The sequence below is a fragment of the Myxozyma melibiosi genome (genome assembly GCF_037950935.1).
Source record: "Myxozyma melibiosi strain Phaff 52-87 chromosome Unknown BZA70scaffold_2, whole genome shotgun sequence".
Classification (NCBI taxonomy): Eukaryota; Fungi; Ascomycota; class Lipomycetes; order Lipomycetales; family Lipomycetaceae; genus Myxozyma; species Myxozyma melibiosi.
The window spans coordinates 120,123-135,650 of NW_027042916.1; the positions used below are offsets into that span (position 1 = coordinate 120,123).

Here is a 15,528-nt window from a genome sequence, read left to right on the forward strand (position 1 = left end):
AAAGAAATGAGATCCCCCGGATTTTATGGATTATACTATGGACTTTACTACACGCCTTCCCTTTCTGGCAATGGTTGAACTGAAGCACCTACTGGATAGCTTGTCGTCCACTTCAGGCAGGCATACTTGGATATCCTATCAGGGAGATGGAAAAATTGAAGTTGGATTAGAAAAATGGAGATAAAAAAAAACATATTGGTGGAAGAAGTTGGAGACAGTCTGTCATAACCTAGTTGTTGCAAATAGACTATAATAAAAAGATTCATCATCATCATCATCATCTCAGCTGCAATAAAGCAGGATGCGACAATGAAAGCACTAGTCTTAGGCTTATTCACTGTCTTGGTCTTCGAGCGAGTGTGAATCCCGATGTCCTGAGTGTCCTGTGAGCGAGTGACTGGTCGATGAACTACTGGCTTGATCACTTTGAAGCGTCCAATGCGCGGAGCGTTGCCCAAGGGGACGACATGATTGTCTGCAGACCCAACGACAATCTCAGGAACAATTGACCCATCATCCATGTCCATTTCCTCAATGCGAGCTTGCTCAGCCAGTTGATGAAGGTAAAGATCCTCATCGAGCCATAGCGGATCCTCGTCCATCTCGACGTCCTCAGCAGTTGCCGTTTCATTAAGAGCTGGCAGTCCAACATTCTGATCATCATTCGGCGCAGCCACGTTATCAGTCATGTCATCATCAGCCTCATCATCCCTTCCTTGAACAGACAGCGCGTCATGAACGGGAAGGCCAACGTGGTGAGAGAGAGTAAGGAAGTCAATCTCATCAGTGGACGAAGGAGGAGGGGACTGAGACAGAGGCGGAGAGGGCGAGGGCAAGGGGCTGGGAGTGTTGAAAATAGTGTTCCATTATGCAGCAGGATCAAGGGTTTCCTTGGAGGGAACAGAAACCCTAAGGAAATTACTAGGTGGAACCAGAAGCAACTGGAAACAGCTAGAAGGGACCGGAAGCAACTGGAATCTACCGGAAGGAACCAGAAGGAACTGGAAAGAACTGGAAGCAGCTAGAAGGAGCTGGAAGGATCTGGAAGGAGCTGGAATGATCTGGAAAGATCAGATGACTGATCAGATGACTGGTCAGATGACTGATCAGATGATACTTGAAGAACTTTGTATAAATTTTGTATGAACTTATTTTGTCTATATATTGACCAGCTCCCTCCCTTGTTTTGTACATATCATTCAATCAACAACATATCATATTATCTATCAAAGCACACTTAAGGAATATCATCATCAATGGATAACTCTGACAACTTCAATATGTCTGGAACTTCCACTGGCAAAGACAATTTGCAACAGGTTATGAGCCCTGGCAATGACTCTTTGAAGTTACCAATCCTTAATGCTCTCAACTACTCTGAATGGGCTTTTGCCTTGAGGATGGTGATGGAGCAGAAGGGCCTGTGGGGAGTTGTGGGCACACCTTTGAGTGACCTTGACATAAAGTCACAAGAGGAGGATCCCCACTTTGAGTCAATCAACAGACAGGCTCTTATATTGATGATGGGCGCGGTACAAGTCAAGGATTATCGGCACTTGAAATGCGGTAATGCTAGGAAGGCTTGGAAAAATCTTCAGGGTGTATACATGAGTGATGCAGCAGGAGTCAAAGCCTCTTTGGTGGCCAAGTTGTTGTTCCTCAAGTTGGAGGAAGCAACACTTGAAGCCTTTGAGTCCTATGAGCGTGAGTTTATGGGGGTTCTTGAGCAGATGGACCAGCTTGATGTCAAACTTCAAGATGTCTATGCCTCCATTCTCCTCAGATCTTTCCCAGATGCACTTGAGGGCACTATCTCAGTCCTTGAGCAGCAGAAGGATACGCTCACAGTCCAGGATGTCTTCAGTGGAGTCAGGACCTCCCTGACCAGGAAGCCTCAAGGAAACCAAGGCAGAGGTAGCTTGCTTGCAGTGAAAGACTCAGGGAAGAAGAAACTGAAGTGTTATAAGTGTGGAAAGGAAGGCCACTTCAAGAGAGACTGCCCTAAAGGAAAGGATCAGAACAAGGACAACAAGTTCAAGATCCATGCAGCTGTGGTTAACAGCAACCTCGGTGCTGAACAGCGGGTGGAAAGGGCAGGGTTGGTGGCAGGAAATCAGTCTGGAAGGCTTGAGGATAGTGGGTGGTTCATCGACATGGGAGCCACCAGGCACATTACATCCAACAGAGCCGTTCTCCAGGATTATCAACCTCTGGAAGCAATATTAGAGGTTGCTAATGGGCAGTATATGAGAGCAGTGGGACAAGGAAATGCCTTTGCCAAAGTCGAGGACAGAGGAAAGGAATACACTGTGCCTCTCAAGAATGTACTGCATGTGCCTGAAGCGAAGATGGGTCTTGTATCTACCAGCATGCTGAGCAAGGATTCAGATGTTTGGACAATTGATGCAGGGCTGAAGTGTTTTGTGAGCACCTCGGAAGGACAGAAGATCAAGATCGGAACACGCTCAAAGTTCGAAGAGCTGTGCCGGTTTGATGGACAGTTTGCTGAAATTGATATCAACAAAATCAATGCAGTCAGTTCTATATGGCATCAGAGACTCGGACATGTCTCTGATCAGATCCTGGAGCAGATGCAAAGACACAGCACTGTCAAAGGTCTTGACACTCACATCTCAAGTTGCAAGTGCAATACTTGCGCTGCTGCGAAATCTCATCGACTACCATACAAGGAAAGCACTACCAAGACGACGCGTCCACTGGAACTCGTTCATACCGATGTTTGTGGACCAGTCTACAATTCCTTGACTGGTGAGAAGTATTTCATGACAATGATCGATGACTACTCACATTATGTGAATGTCTACTTCTTGGAAAATAAGTCGGACGCGGCAGAGGCTATCAGGACGTATATTCGTCAGTCTAGCAACAAACTAGGACAGACAATGGTGACCCTTAGGTCAGACAATGGCGGCGAATACACCTCGAAAGATCTGGAGAAATTCCTGGATGAACAAGGAATTGAGCACCAGACTACTGTTGCAGAGACTCCTCAACAGAACGGCGTCGCTGAGCGAATGAATCGGACTTTAATTGAGAAAGCATTGAGCATGTTGATCGAGGCAAAAATGCCGGAAAAGTTTTGGCCAGAAGCGATCAAATGCGCGGTTCATGTCGCAAATCGGATCACTAGCAGAGCTATAGCGCCCAACACAACACCCTATGAGCTCTGGTTTGGCAGGAAGCCTGATGTTTCCTACTTCCGGGTCTTTGGAAGTACGGCATGGATTCACAAATCGAAAACTCAGGCTGGTGGCAAGTTTTCCCCAAAAGGAATCCGAGGAGTGATGGTTGGCTATGCTGCAAACAAAAAGGCATACAGGATTTATATCCCATCACGAGGGGTAACTTTTGCCAGAGATGTTGTCTTCGATGAGACAACATTAGGGCTTGATTGGTACAAGCCTGCACGCTTGGATAGCGGGTTGGAAAGATCTTCAGAAGTTACAGTTGAACAACTTGGAGCCAGTATTGGTTTTTGGCCTCGAGTTCATCATCCATCCAGTGCTCTATCATCAGAAGATAATAGATCAAGTGGGAGAAGAGAAAATGATGAACCAGCTGAGGATGTTCAGGATGAGTCGGTCGAGGCTCAGGAGTCTGAAGACATGGAAATTGATCACGACTTGGAGGAAAATCAAGGAGAGATGCGAGTCGTTACTCGCAATGAGGACCAAGGGCCGAGAAGACGGCAAATCCGTGATGTGGACGCCATTGAGGAACGAATCAGACAGCGAATTGCAAGGATGAAAGAAACTCCCAGGGCACTCTCAAAATATTCGATTTCAATGACTACGATTATGAGGACAACAATGAGGAAGACGATGAGATGGATCTCGACAAAGAAGAGTCAGACGGCGATGATGCTCGATTCATCAGAGAAAATTCAAAGAAACGAAGGCTCGACGGCAACAGGATCAACAGCGATCGAATGATTCTCGACAGGAGCGACAGAAGTGAGTCTGAGGATCCACTCAGTCTTCAAGCATGGGCAGTCAGGACAAAAGATACGGCAGAGCCAGTGACAATTCAGCAGGCAAAGGCAAGCCCAGAATGGTTACACTGGAGCAAGGCTTGCGAGGACGAGCTGAATTCTCTACAAGAAAATCAAGTGTGGAGATGGAGTGAGCTACCTAGTGGGAGAAAAGCAATTACTTCCAAATGGGTTTTCAAGAAGAAATATGGCAAGGATGGCCAGCTCACAAAATACAAGGCTCGGATTGTTGCCAGAGGATTCACTCAAGAATATGGAATTGATTTTGATGAGACCTTTGCACCAGTGGTCAGATTTGAATCAATCAGGATCCTTTTGGCTCATGCTGCTATCAATGACTACCATATTCATCAGATGGACATAAAGACTGCTTTTCTCTATGGAAAATTGGAAGAGGAAATTTATTTGCAGCCTCCTCCAGGATATTTTCAGAACAGCAAGAAAGTATGGAGATTACAGCGGAGTCTTTATGGTTTGAAGCAGGCACCACGATGCTGGAATGAGCTGCTGCATGATTACTTGCTACAGATCGGTTTCTCTCAGTCAAGCGATGACTATGGCATTTACAGAAGCAAAAAATCAAACCTATTGCTTGCTGTATATGTTGATGATCTGATAATTACTGGCAAGGATTTGGACTCTATCAATAAGTTCAAAGAGAACATGCGCAAAAGGTTCCAGATGACTGATATGGGTGAGACAAGCTATTTCTTGGGGATTGAAATTACCAGAGACAGAGCCAAAGGCACTCTCACAATTTGTCAAAAGAAATATGCTGAGGAAGTCTTGAAAACCTTCAATATGCAAGACAGCAACCCTGTCACAACGCCTGTGGATTTGAGTGTTACACTCTCTCAGAAAATGAGTCCAAAGACCAAGACTGAGGAAAAGGAAATGGAGAAAATTCCCTATCAGAGTGCTGTTGGAAGCCTGAATTATTTGGCTATTGGGACGAGACCAGACATTGCAAATGCAGTGGGAGAAGTCTCCAGATTCAACTCCAATTATGGAAAGCAGCACTGGACAGCAGTCAAGCGAATTTTGCGATATATCAAAGGAACGGCATCCATAGGAATCACCTTCAGCAAACACCATGGCAACTTACTTACCGGCTACTCAGATGCAAATTATGCAATGGATATTGATGAGCGGAAATCAACCTCAGGATATGTCTTTGTCCTTGGAGGTGGAGCAGTGAGTTGGAAATCCAAGCGCCAGAAATCAGTTGCCTTGTCAACCACAGAGGCAGAATATATGGCACTGAAGCTAGCAGCTCAGGAAGCTGTTTGGCTGAAGAGACTTTATGAATTCATGAGCCAGAATTCACACCGGCCGATTCAAATCGCAGAAGACAATCAGGGAGCAATCAAATTGGCAAAGAATCCACAGTTCCATAAGAGAACAAAGCATGTTGATGTCAGCTATCACTTCACCAGACAAGCAATCACTGATGGCATTATCAACATTATTGGATGTGGAACCAAGGATATGGTTGCAGACCTTTTGACCAAAGGAATTGCAAGAGAGCAATTTGGAAAGCTGAGATCAATGATGGGAATGAACTGAATAATGGAAAAAGTGGGAGTGTTGAAAATAGTGTTCCATTATGCAGCAGGATCAAGGGTTTCCTTGGAGGGAACAGAAACCCTAAGGAAATTACTAGGTGGAACCAGAAGCAACTGGAAACAGCTAGAAGGGACCGGAAGCAACTGGAATCTACCGGAAGGAACCAGAAGGAACTGGAAAGAACTGGAAGCAGCTAGAAGGAGCTGGAAGGATCTGGAAGGAGCTGGAATGATCTGGAAAGATCAGATGACTGATCAGATGACTGGTCAGATGACTGATCAGATGATACTTGAAGAACTTTGTATAAATTTTGTATGAACTTATTTTGTCTATATATTGACCAGCTCCCTCCCTTGTTTTGTATATATCATTCAATCAACAACATATCATATTATCTATCAAAGCACACTTAAGGAATATCATCATCAATGGATAACTCTGACAACTTCAATATGTCTGGAACTTCCACTGGCAAAGACAATTTGCAACACAGATGACTGGTCAGATGACTGATCAGATGATACTTGAAGAACTTTGTATAAATTTTGTATGAACTTATTTTGTCTATATATTGACCAGCTCCCTCCCTTGTTTTGTACATATCATTCAATCAACAACATATCATATTATCTATCAAAGCACACTTAAGGAATATCATCATCAATGGATAACTCTGACAACTTCAATATGTCTGGAACTTCCACTGGCAAAGACAATTTGCAACAGGGAGAATGATCGGACGATGCAGGCGACAAGACTGGCGACTGGGGAGATGACGGGGAGGGCCATGAGACGCGAGGCGGAGGACACGGGGTCCAGGTAGGCTCAGGGGAGGGAGAGGACGATGGTGCGGGGGAGGACTCGGGAGACGGAGACGGAGGTGAGAGAGGCTCGATCTCAGGGGACTCAGGCGAAGGCGAAGGCGAAGAACCAGACTCGGAGGGAGGATCCGACGAGGAAGGCTCAGGCGAGGAGGACTCAGGCTCAGGCGCGGAAGACTCGGGCGAGGACGGTGGAGAGACGGGTTCGAACGAGGGCAAAGTAGCAGCAGGAATCGATCCGACGCCAACAGGAGGACGAGAGGAAGACACACCACCGGGCAAACTCAGCTCCTCGGGTGAGGGAAGAGCAGAGCGCAAGGATGAGTCGGCGGCGAAAGGGAAGACGGACTTGTGGAAGCGGACCTGACTGGAGACGACAATCTGGTTGGTACGCGGATCATAGAGACGATAGGCTTTACGATGCCGTTCATAGCCCATAAACACACAAGAAGCACTAACCGGAGCAAATTTTCCGTCGCGTTGAGAGATAGGAACGAGCGGATAAGCAGCGCAACCGAAGACACGAAGGCGGGTGAGATCAGGAAGAGAACCAGTCCAGAGTTCGTAAGGAGAGGTGACTGACTCGGCACAAGGAAGGCGATTGAGGAGATGAGCAGCAGTAGTAACAGCCTCAGACCAGAAGTGAACGGGCACGTGACCGCCGATGAGAAGGGCACGAGAGAACTCTTGCAAAGTGCGATGAGCGCGTTCAGCAACACCATTTTGATAGGACTGGTGAGGAACGGTAAGTTGATGTTCAATACCCTTAGCCTCAAGGAACGTCGTGAGATCACGGTTCACAAATTCACCGCCGTTGTCAGTGCGAACTTGAGTCACAAGATAAGCGCCGTGAGCATGGAAGGCGCGCTCCTGATGATTGATGAAGGAAATCAATTGGGAGGCAGCATCCGACTTTTGTGCAAGAGGATAGACAAAAATAGCACGGGAATAGTCATCAACAATAGTGAGAAAATATTTGTTGAAGGCGTATTCATCGTAGCGGAAGGAACCACAGAGATCAACATGAAGGAGTTGGAGCGGTTGGGTAGCGCGATTGTAAGCCACCTTGGGCTTGCGCTGAGTAAGCTTCGAAACAGCGCAAGTCGAGCAAGGGTGAGGACCAAAGGCAGAGGCGGGAACGTCGAGCGGGCAGCGTTGAAAAATTTTCTTCAAGGTTTGTGTTGAGAATATTGCGGTTCTAATGGTATATTCGAATTGTTGAAGTTGTGGCGGTTCTGGTGGTATATTTGGGAAGATTGTGGTGACTTTATTCACAAAGTTATTGCACATTTTGTGGTGAGAAAAGAGAAGGAGTTAAGGTTGTGTATTGTGCCACATCAGTGTGGCTTGTGAGTGTGGCGCAAGACAGTTGTTGAACTCTGGTGCCCTTGAGATGGATGTTAGGGCAGAGAAGGTCTTTGGGAAAATTTTGTACATAAAAAGGGCCCCTCCTACCTTCCTAGCTCGTTGTCAGAAAACCATACGACAAACCAAAGCTAATATTTCTGATCAACGACTAGGTGAGGCTTCTTTGTATTATTGTCAGAAAACCATACGACAAACCAAAGCTAATATTTCTGATCAACGACTAGTTAATAATATATTGTCTACTCTATCACTATGAGCGTCCCTGAAGAATACAAGACTCTGGATACTTCCTTTAAGGAATGCACTGCCAGTTTCAAACACTATCATCTTCCTTAAAAGGCCTCAGTGTTACCCATCCCACTCCAGCTCACCAAGTCCTACTCTCAAATCCACCAAACGATTGATCCACAACTCATCCCTCTGGCTCTGTGTGAGAGCGATTTTCTGATGATACCAGTGACCAGTGCCGATGTGGGTCTTCTGAAGATATTTGACAAGTGCAGAAAGACCTTTGTCTGTCCACAGAATGCGGCTGAGCGTGCGTTCGGCCATAGGGATTTCTTCAAAGGCGCTATTTCGTTCATCTCTGTGGTGTGGACAAGAAAGAAGCACATGCTGGACTGACTGCAGTGGGATTCCACACCAACACTCTGGAGAAGGACGAGGCTCTCTGCCATGTCTTGCAAAGTAGCTGTTGAAGAAGCCATGTCCAGTCCGGAAGCTCACAATACAACTGGCAATGCTGCGGGAGATATTCACAAGCGGCTTGTCAATAGAGAGCCGAGGTTTGCCTTCATAAGCACTGAAAACCTCGTGTTGAAACAGGGCATTCCATTCATAAAAACCGCGGTCATCGACTAGCTTATAAAGGAAGCGCAATGAACAGTCATGGTTGACATTGTCTGGCAATGAGGCTGCTTGAGTGGCTAAGCCAAGAGCGTGATTGCTGCCCTCAACTTTGGTAGCAGAGCGAAGCCAATAAATGAAGACTTTTGTGTTGGTTTCGGACAGTCTGTTGATGGCTTGATAGATAACAGTAGCTTGCCGTTGATTTGAAGCGCGCCGAGGCTTCTCCAGGCGTTTCAGGACATTAAGGGCATCTGTGAAGAAACTGATAGTTTGGTTTGACAGTCTTCTCGACGAAGAAGAATCAGATGGCGATGATGCTCGATTCATCAGAGAAAATTCAAAGAAACGTAGGCTCGACGGCAACAGGATCAACAGCGATCGAATGATTCTCGACAGGAGCGACAGAAGTGAGTCTGACGATCCACTCAGTCTTCAAGCATGGGCAGTCAAGACAAAAGATATGGCAGAGCCGGTGACAATTCAGCAGGCAAAGGCAAGTCCAGAATGGTTACACTGGAGCAAGGCTTGCGAGGACGAGCTGAATTCTCTACAAGAAAATCAAGTGTGGAGATGGAGTGAGCTACCTAGTGGGAGAAAAGCAATTACTTCCAAATGGGTTTTCAAGAAGAAATATGGCAAGGATGGCCAGCTCACAAAATACAAGGCTCGGATTGTCGCCAGAGGATTCACTCAAGAATATGGAATTGATTTTGATGAGACCTTTGCACCAGTGGTCAGATTTGAATCAATCAGGATCCTTTTGGCGCATGCTGCTATCAATGACTACCATATTCATCAGATGGACATAAAGACTGCTTTTCTCTATGGAAAATTGGAAGAGGAAATTTATTTGCAGCCTCCTCCAGGATATTTTCTGAACAGCAAGAAAGTGTGGAGATTACAGCGGAGTTTTTATGGTCTGAAGCAGGCACCACGATGCTGGAATGAGCTGCTGCATGATTACTTGCTACAGATCGGTTTCTCTCAGTCAAGCAATGACTATGGCATTTACAGAAGCAAAAAATCAAACCTATTGCTTGCTGTATATGTTGATGATCTGATAATTACTGGCAAGGATTTGGACTCTATCAATAAGTTCAAAGAGAACAAGCGCAAAAGGTTCCAGATGACTGATATGGGTGAAACAAGCTATTTCTTGGGGATTGAAATTACCAGAGACAGAGCAAAAGGTACTCTGACAATTTGTCAAAAGAAATATGCTGAGGAAGTCTTGAAAACCTTCAATATGCAAGACAGCAACCCTGTCACAACGCCTGTGGATTTGAGTGTTACACTCTCTCAGAAAATGAGTCCTAAGACCAAGACTGAGGAAAAGGAAATGGAGAAAATTCCCTATCAGAGTGCTGTTGGAAGTCTGAATTATTTGGCTATTGGGACGAGACCGGACATTGCAAATGCAGTGGGAGAAGTCTCCAGATTCAACTCCAATTATGGAAAGCAGCACTGGACAGCAGTCAAGCGAATTTTGGGATATATCAAAGGAACGGCATCCATGGGAATCACCTTCAGCAAACACCATGGCAACTTACTTACCGGCTACTCAGATGCAAATTATGCAATGGATATTGATGAGCGGAAATCAACCCCAGGATATGTCTTTGTCCTTGGAGGTGGAGCAGTGAGTTGGAAGTCCAAGCGCCAGAAATCAGTTGCCTTGTCAACCACAGAGGCAGAATATATGGCACTGAAGCTAGCAGCTCAGGAAGCTGTTTGGCTGAAGAGACGTTATGAATTCATGAGCCAGAATTCACAGCAGCCGATTCAAATCGCAGAAGACAATCAGGGAGCAATCAAATTGGCAAAGAATCCACAGTTCCATGAGAGAACAAAGCATGTTGATGTCAGCTATCACTTCACCAGACAAGCAATCAATGATGGGATTATCAACATTATTGGATGTGGAACCAAGGATATGGTTGCAGACCTTTTGACCAAAGGAATTGCAAGAGAGCAATTTGGAAAGCTGAGATCAATGATGGGAATGAACTGAATAATGGAAAAAGTGGGAGTGTTGAAAATAGTGTTCCATTGTGCAGCAGGATCAAGGGTTTCCTTGGAGGGAACTGAAACCCTAAGGAAATTACTAGGTGGAACCAGAAGCAACTGGAAACAGCTAGAAGGGACCGGAAGCAACTGGAATCTACCGGAAGGAACTGGAAGCAGCTAGAAGGAGCTGGAAGGATCTGGAAGGAGCTGGAATGATCTGGAAAGATCAGATGACTGATCAGATGACTGGTCAGATGACTGATCAGATGATACTTGAAGAACTTTGTATAAACTTTGTATAAACTTATTTTGTCTATATATTGACCAGCTCCCTCCCTTGTTTTGTACATATCATTCAATGAGCAACATATCATATTACATATCAAAGCACACTTAAGAATATCATCATCAATGGATAACTCTGACAACTTCAATATGTCTGGAACTTCCACTGGCAAAGACAATTTGCAACAAGGTTCTCTTCCATATCTTCTGATGTAGCTGTCAAGAAAATCATGTCCAGCACAGAAGCCCACAAGACTGCTGGTAACACTGTGCCAGATATTAACAGAGGGCTTGTTGTTAGAAAGCTGTGATTTGCCTTCATAAACACTGAAAACCTCATGCTGAAATTTGTCTTTCAATTCATCAAAAGCGCGATCATCGACTAGCTTATAGAGAGAGCACAAAGAGCAGTCATGATTGACACAGTCTGGTGACAAGGCTGCCTCAGCTGCTAAGCTCAGAGCACAATTGCTGCCATCAACATTGGTGGCAGAGCAAAGAAGATGAAGACAGACCTTAGTATTGGTTTCAGACACTCAATCGATGACAGGGGCCTGACATCCCATGCATCGATCGATCAGTCAGAACATAGTGTACCAAGATGTCCTGAGCCAGCAACCCATCAATTGAGCTTTTGTCTCCAGAACCATATTTCTAAGTCATACTTGGTGGCACCAGTTGTTACAATGGACATCAAACTTATGGACATCAAACATAGATTCATCATGATTGTCATCACCATCCTTGGTAGCAACAACCGCTGGTCCATAGGCCTTATGCTCCCTGGTCCTGTAAACTCCCTGGTGGTAGGGTTCAGTAAGTGAAACCCTTTTTGAAGTCCTTATTTGCAAGTGAGACCCTTATCGAAGTCTTCAGCTTCCTACTGGAGAAAACTGAGACCACCGCAATTGACAGAGTAATTCAGCAAGCTAATACCCACACATCACCACCTTTGGTCAGCGCTCTTGGACTTCCACATCCTCAACTCTAACCCTCTGCTTCGGCTTCCTGCTGGGAGATCTCCTTTTAGGCAAGCAGCTTATCTGATTCCATAGTCAACTTCAAGTGGAGAAAAGATTCCTACTTATAACTGACCTTCAGTCAAGTCTGTGCCTCAGAAAATGATCTCCTGACTCTAGTCAACAAGGAGCAGATATAAATGCTAGCTGGCAGGCATGGCAAAGGCCATATTCAAAGGTTTGCTTTGAAGTCTGTGTGAATGTTATACCACATTAGACTTGGACCTGTTTCGATGCACCCTGAAAGCGCTGACAGTATATTATTCTTCTCCACTGAAAGAGCAGGCATTGAGAGCTCTAGCTGCTACACTAGATGTTTATGTTGCTCCTGTATTGGCAATATTTGAAGCAGCCTTGAAGGTGTATGCCACTGGCTCACAGGTAAGGATTGAGGGGTTCTGCTGCTAGCTCAGACTCTTGACTGGGTTCCCTGTTCTGACTCCTGCTTTCAGTGCGATAATGTTTGCATTGATATCAGTATTGGGGCACATAGCCACCTCCTGTTTTGTCTCTGCCTGGTCATATATAGCGGACTCGCCATTAGCATCAATGGGGGCTTCAAAAGGCGAAATCTTATAGAGGGATTGAGTCCTGAGAGGTAGAATCCTGATCATTTGAGCTGGTTAACTATTATAACAGCATCAGACAGCATCAGATAATTGATTTGACAGCTTCTGCAGTCGCATTCCATTATAGATTGCAATACAAAATGTCTCCATCTTCTCAGATCGAGCATCCTGTCCAGAAGGTTTCTCAGGACTGGGTGATCACTGGCCTTGCCTCCAAAGCCAAGTATTCTCAGTCTTGATTATTGTGATGGTTTTTTCCATTTCAGCAATGCGGTCCTTGAGGGAAATAGATCCAGTAAACATAGGCTCCATTAGACAGACTACCTGCTCGAGTCACAGCCAGGTATCAGATGGTTGATGTAATGATGCTAGATCTTCTGTAGAAGTAGTAGAATATGCACCTTTTTTTTCCAGACATTGCATCTTCATCAAGTTCAACAACAATTGGGTCGTTGGCGATAATTCCCAATGTCTTGCTCCTTGGAGTTTGCGAGTTCAATAGATCCCGCTTCCAGATTCACATCGATCTGATGGGACGTAGTATTAGAGGCCAGTGCATCCGGTGGAAATCGCGATAGTTGGCGAAAAGCGCTGTGCTCGTCTAAGGCAAGCCGAGCCTCTTTCAGTCCTCAAATCAAGGAGAGAGAGCCATCCCATCTCTTACATCGCCTGAGGACGAGGATGAAGTCGCGCAGGCAGTTTTTCTGATAGTTTCTGGCGCTTGAGGCCTATACTTGCGGTCGGAGTGGAAGGAAGATCTCAACATATCACTGGTCGATCAATGACCGGGTCGGTACACTCTGACTGTGCTTGCTCCAAGGAAGCTTCAGGTGGCCAGTCCCAGGAAGAGCCCTCTTCAGACATATTTTTTGATCGATTGTTGTTGCGAGCTGTGGGGGCAAGGATCGTAGAGTGGGGAGCCATCTAATTCGCTCGGAAATAGGCAATCAACGAACAAGAGAGCGGCAGCGACTTCGTGCCCGATCTCTCCCACTGCGACAACCCATACTGCCGCCTTGCCAGCTTCATGTGTGGAGAGCGTTCAAGATGGCAAATAAAAGAAACACGCCCAAGGTGGTCCAGCGGCTGTACAGGCATAAAAATTTGAGCGGCGTAAACTATCGCAGTGCCGAAGAGGTGATATTTTGAGACGATGCCAGACTGTCCACCATCGATAGGTGCCTGCGGCATAGTTAGTATTATTTCTGGCGTAGAAATAAGTCCAAAAAAACAAAAACTCACCAGCTCACAAGCCATTCCATGAGTACCAGGCTAGCTATGTTAATGAACACTGTCTGTAGAGTTCTCCTGAACCTCAGACCTGCTAGATCTGCGAGAAAGATCAGCGCGGAGCTCTCAGTTGTAATGAGTCCGTCAAAGTACCGCTATGGAAATAAGTCCAAAAAAACAAAAACTCACCAGCTCACAAGCCATTCCATGAGTACCAGGCTAGCTATGTTAATGAACACTGTCTGTAGAGTTCTCCTGAACCTCAGACCTGCTAGATCTGCGAGAAAGATCAGCGCGGAGCTCTCAGTTGTAATGAGTCCGTCAAAGTACCGCTATGGAAATAAGTCCAAAAAAACAAAAACTCACCAGCTCACAAGCCATTCCATGAGTACCAGGCTAGCTATGTTAATGAACACTGTCTGTAGAGTTCTCCTGAACCTCAGACCTGCTAGATCTGCGAGAAAGATCAGCGCGGAGCTCTCAGTTGTAATGAGTCCGTCAAAGTACCGCTATGGAAATAAGTCCAAAAAAACAAAAACTCACCAGCTCACAAGCCATTCCATGAGTACCAGGCTAGCTATGTTAATGAACACTGTCTGTAGAGTTCTCCTGAACCTCAGACCTGCTAGATCTGCGAGAAAGATCAGCGCGGAGCTCTCAGTTGTAATGAGTCCGTCAAAGTACCGCTATGGAAATAAGTCCAAAAAAACAAAAACTCACCAGCTCACAAGCCATTCCATGAGTACCAGGCTAGCTATGTTAATGAACACTGTCTGTAGAGTTCTCCTGAACCTCAGACCTGCTAGATCTGCGAGAAAGATCAGCGCGGAGCTCTCAGTTGTAATGAGTCCGTCAAAGTACCGCTATGCAGCGCCTTGCACGCAAAGAGATTTATAGCGTCGTTGCAGTAGCCAGAAAAGCTCAAGAAGCAATCAAAACGGTATACAGAAACAGACGGCTGATTGGGAGCACTTGTGGACTTGCACTGCTGACTGAATTATCTCACAGAATGAACGTTCCTCTTGTGTTGAAGCAGGGGATCTGCTCGCTAGCCGCTCGAATTCAATTTTGTAAGCGATGACAAAAGCCATGGTGGTGGGCTCCAAATATATGCTGCTAGCACCATTTTCGATGATGTCTGAAGCTTCGCAAATGATATTTCACTCGTACTGAAGCAGGCCTGAAACTACTGGCCATTGGCCTGGGGCCGTCATGGTACTTGTCACTTCTGCAACTCGCGTCGAGAATGACCGGCCGCTTGCCGATGGTTAGCAAGCAAAGCACCGAAATGCGCAGAACCGGCATCGCCCTGGACTCAGCAGAGAAGCACAGGTTGTGGTTAATGGGGGTAAGATTTGACTCAAACTCTATTGTGATGATGATTTAGAATACATTTGGGCTACAATATCGACTTTTTTGAGCATTTGATTTGGTAAACCAAATGGGCAACGGTGAGGCGTGCGTTCGTTTGTATGATGAGCTGCTGCGAAGTTAAAGGGAAGCACTATATAAAGAAAAATCAGTAGGCAGATGGACGCTTTTGTTGACTTTTGGCAGAACAGGCGAGCCAATCCACCGTGCCCGCTTCGCAATGAGCAGTAAGATGAGAGAGTACATTGCCGTGCTTCCTCCATGTTCGTTGGGCTCACGCTTGCCTTTCTGGTTGATCAACGTCGCTTGGCCATATTTCTGTGTAGTCTCTCAATCGTTGCTGTATCATGTACAGGAAACTATGGAGACAGAAGTGTACATGTCGCGGCAGTCACTCATCGTCATCTGTATTGACATTCAAGACTGGTGAG

At 45.8% G+C, this 15,528-nt stretch overlaps 1 protein-coding gene across 1 annotated transcript; it reads right to left on the reverse strand.

Annotated features, from left to right (window-relative positions):
• Positions 1 to 47: 47 nt before the first annotated feature.
• Positions 48 to 689, reverse strand: BZA70DRAFT_265952 (uncharacterized protein; the record flags this gene model as incomplete). The annotated part of the gene is made up of 1 exon (XM_064910993.1): positions 48 to 689. The coding sequence occupies one exon, from the start codon at positions 687 to 689 to the stop codon at positions 48 to 50; it is 642 nt and encodes a 213-aa protein (XP_064769549.1).
• Between the last annotated feature and the right edge of the window lie 14,839 nt (positions 690 to 15,528).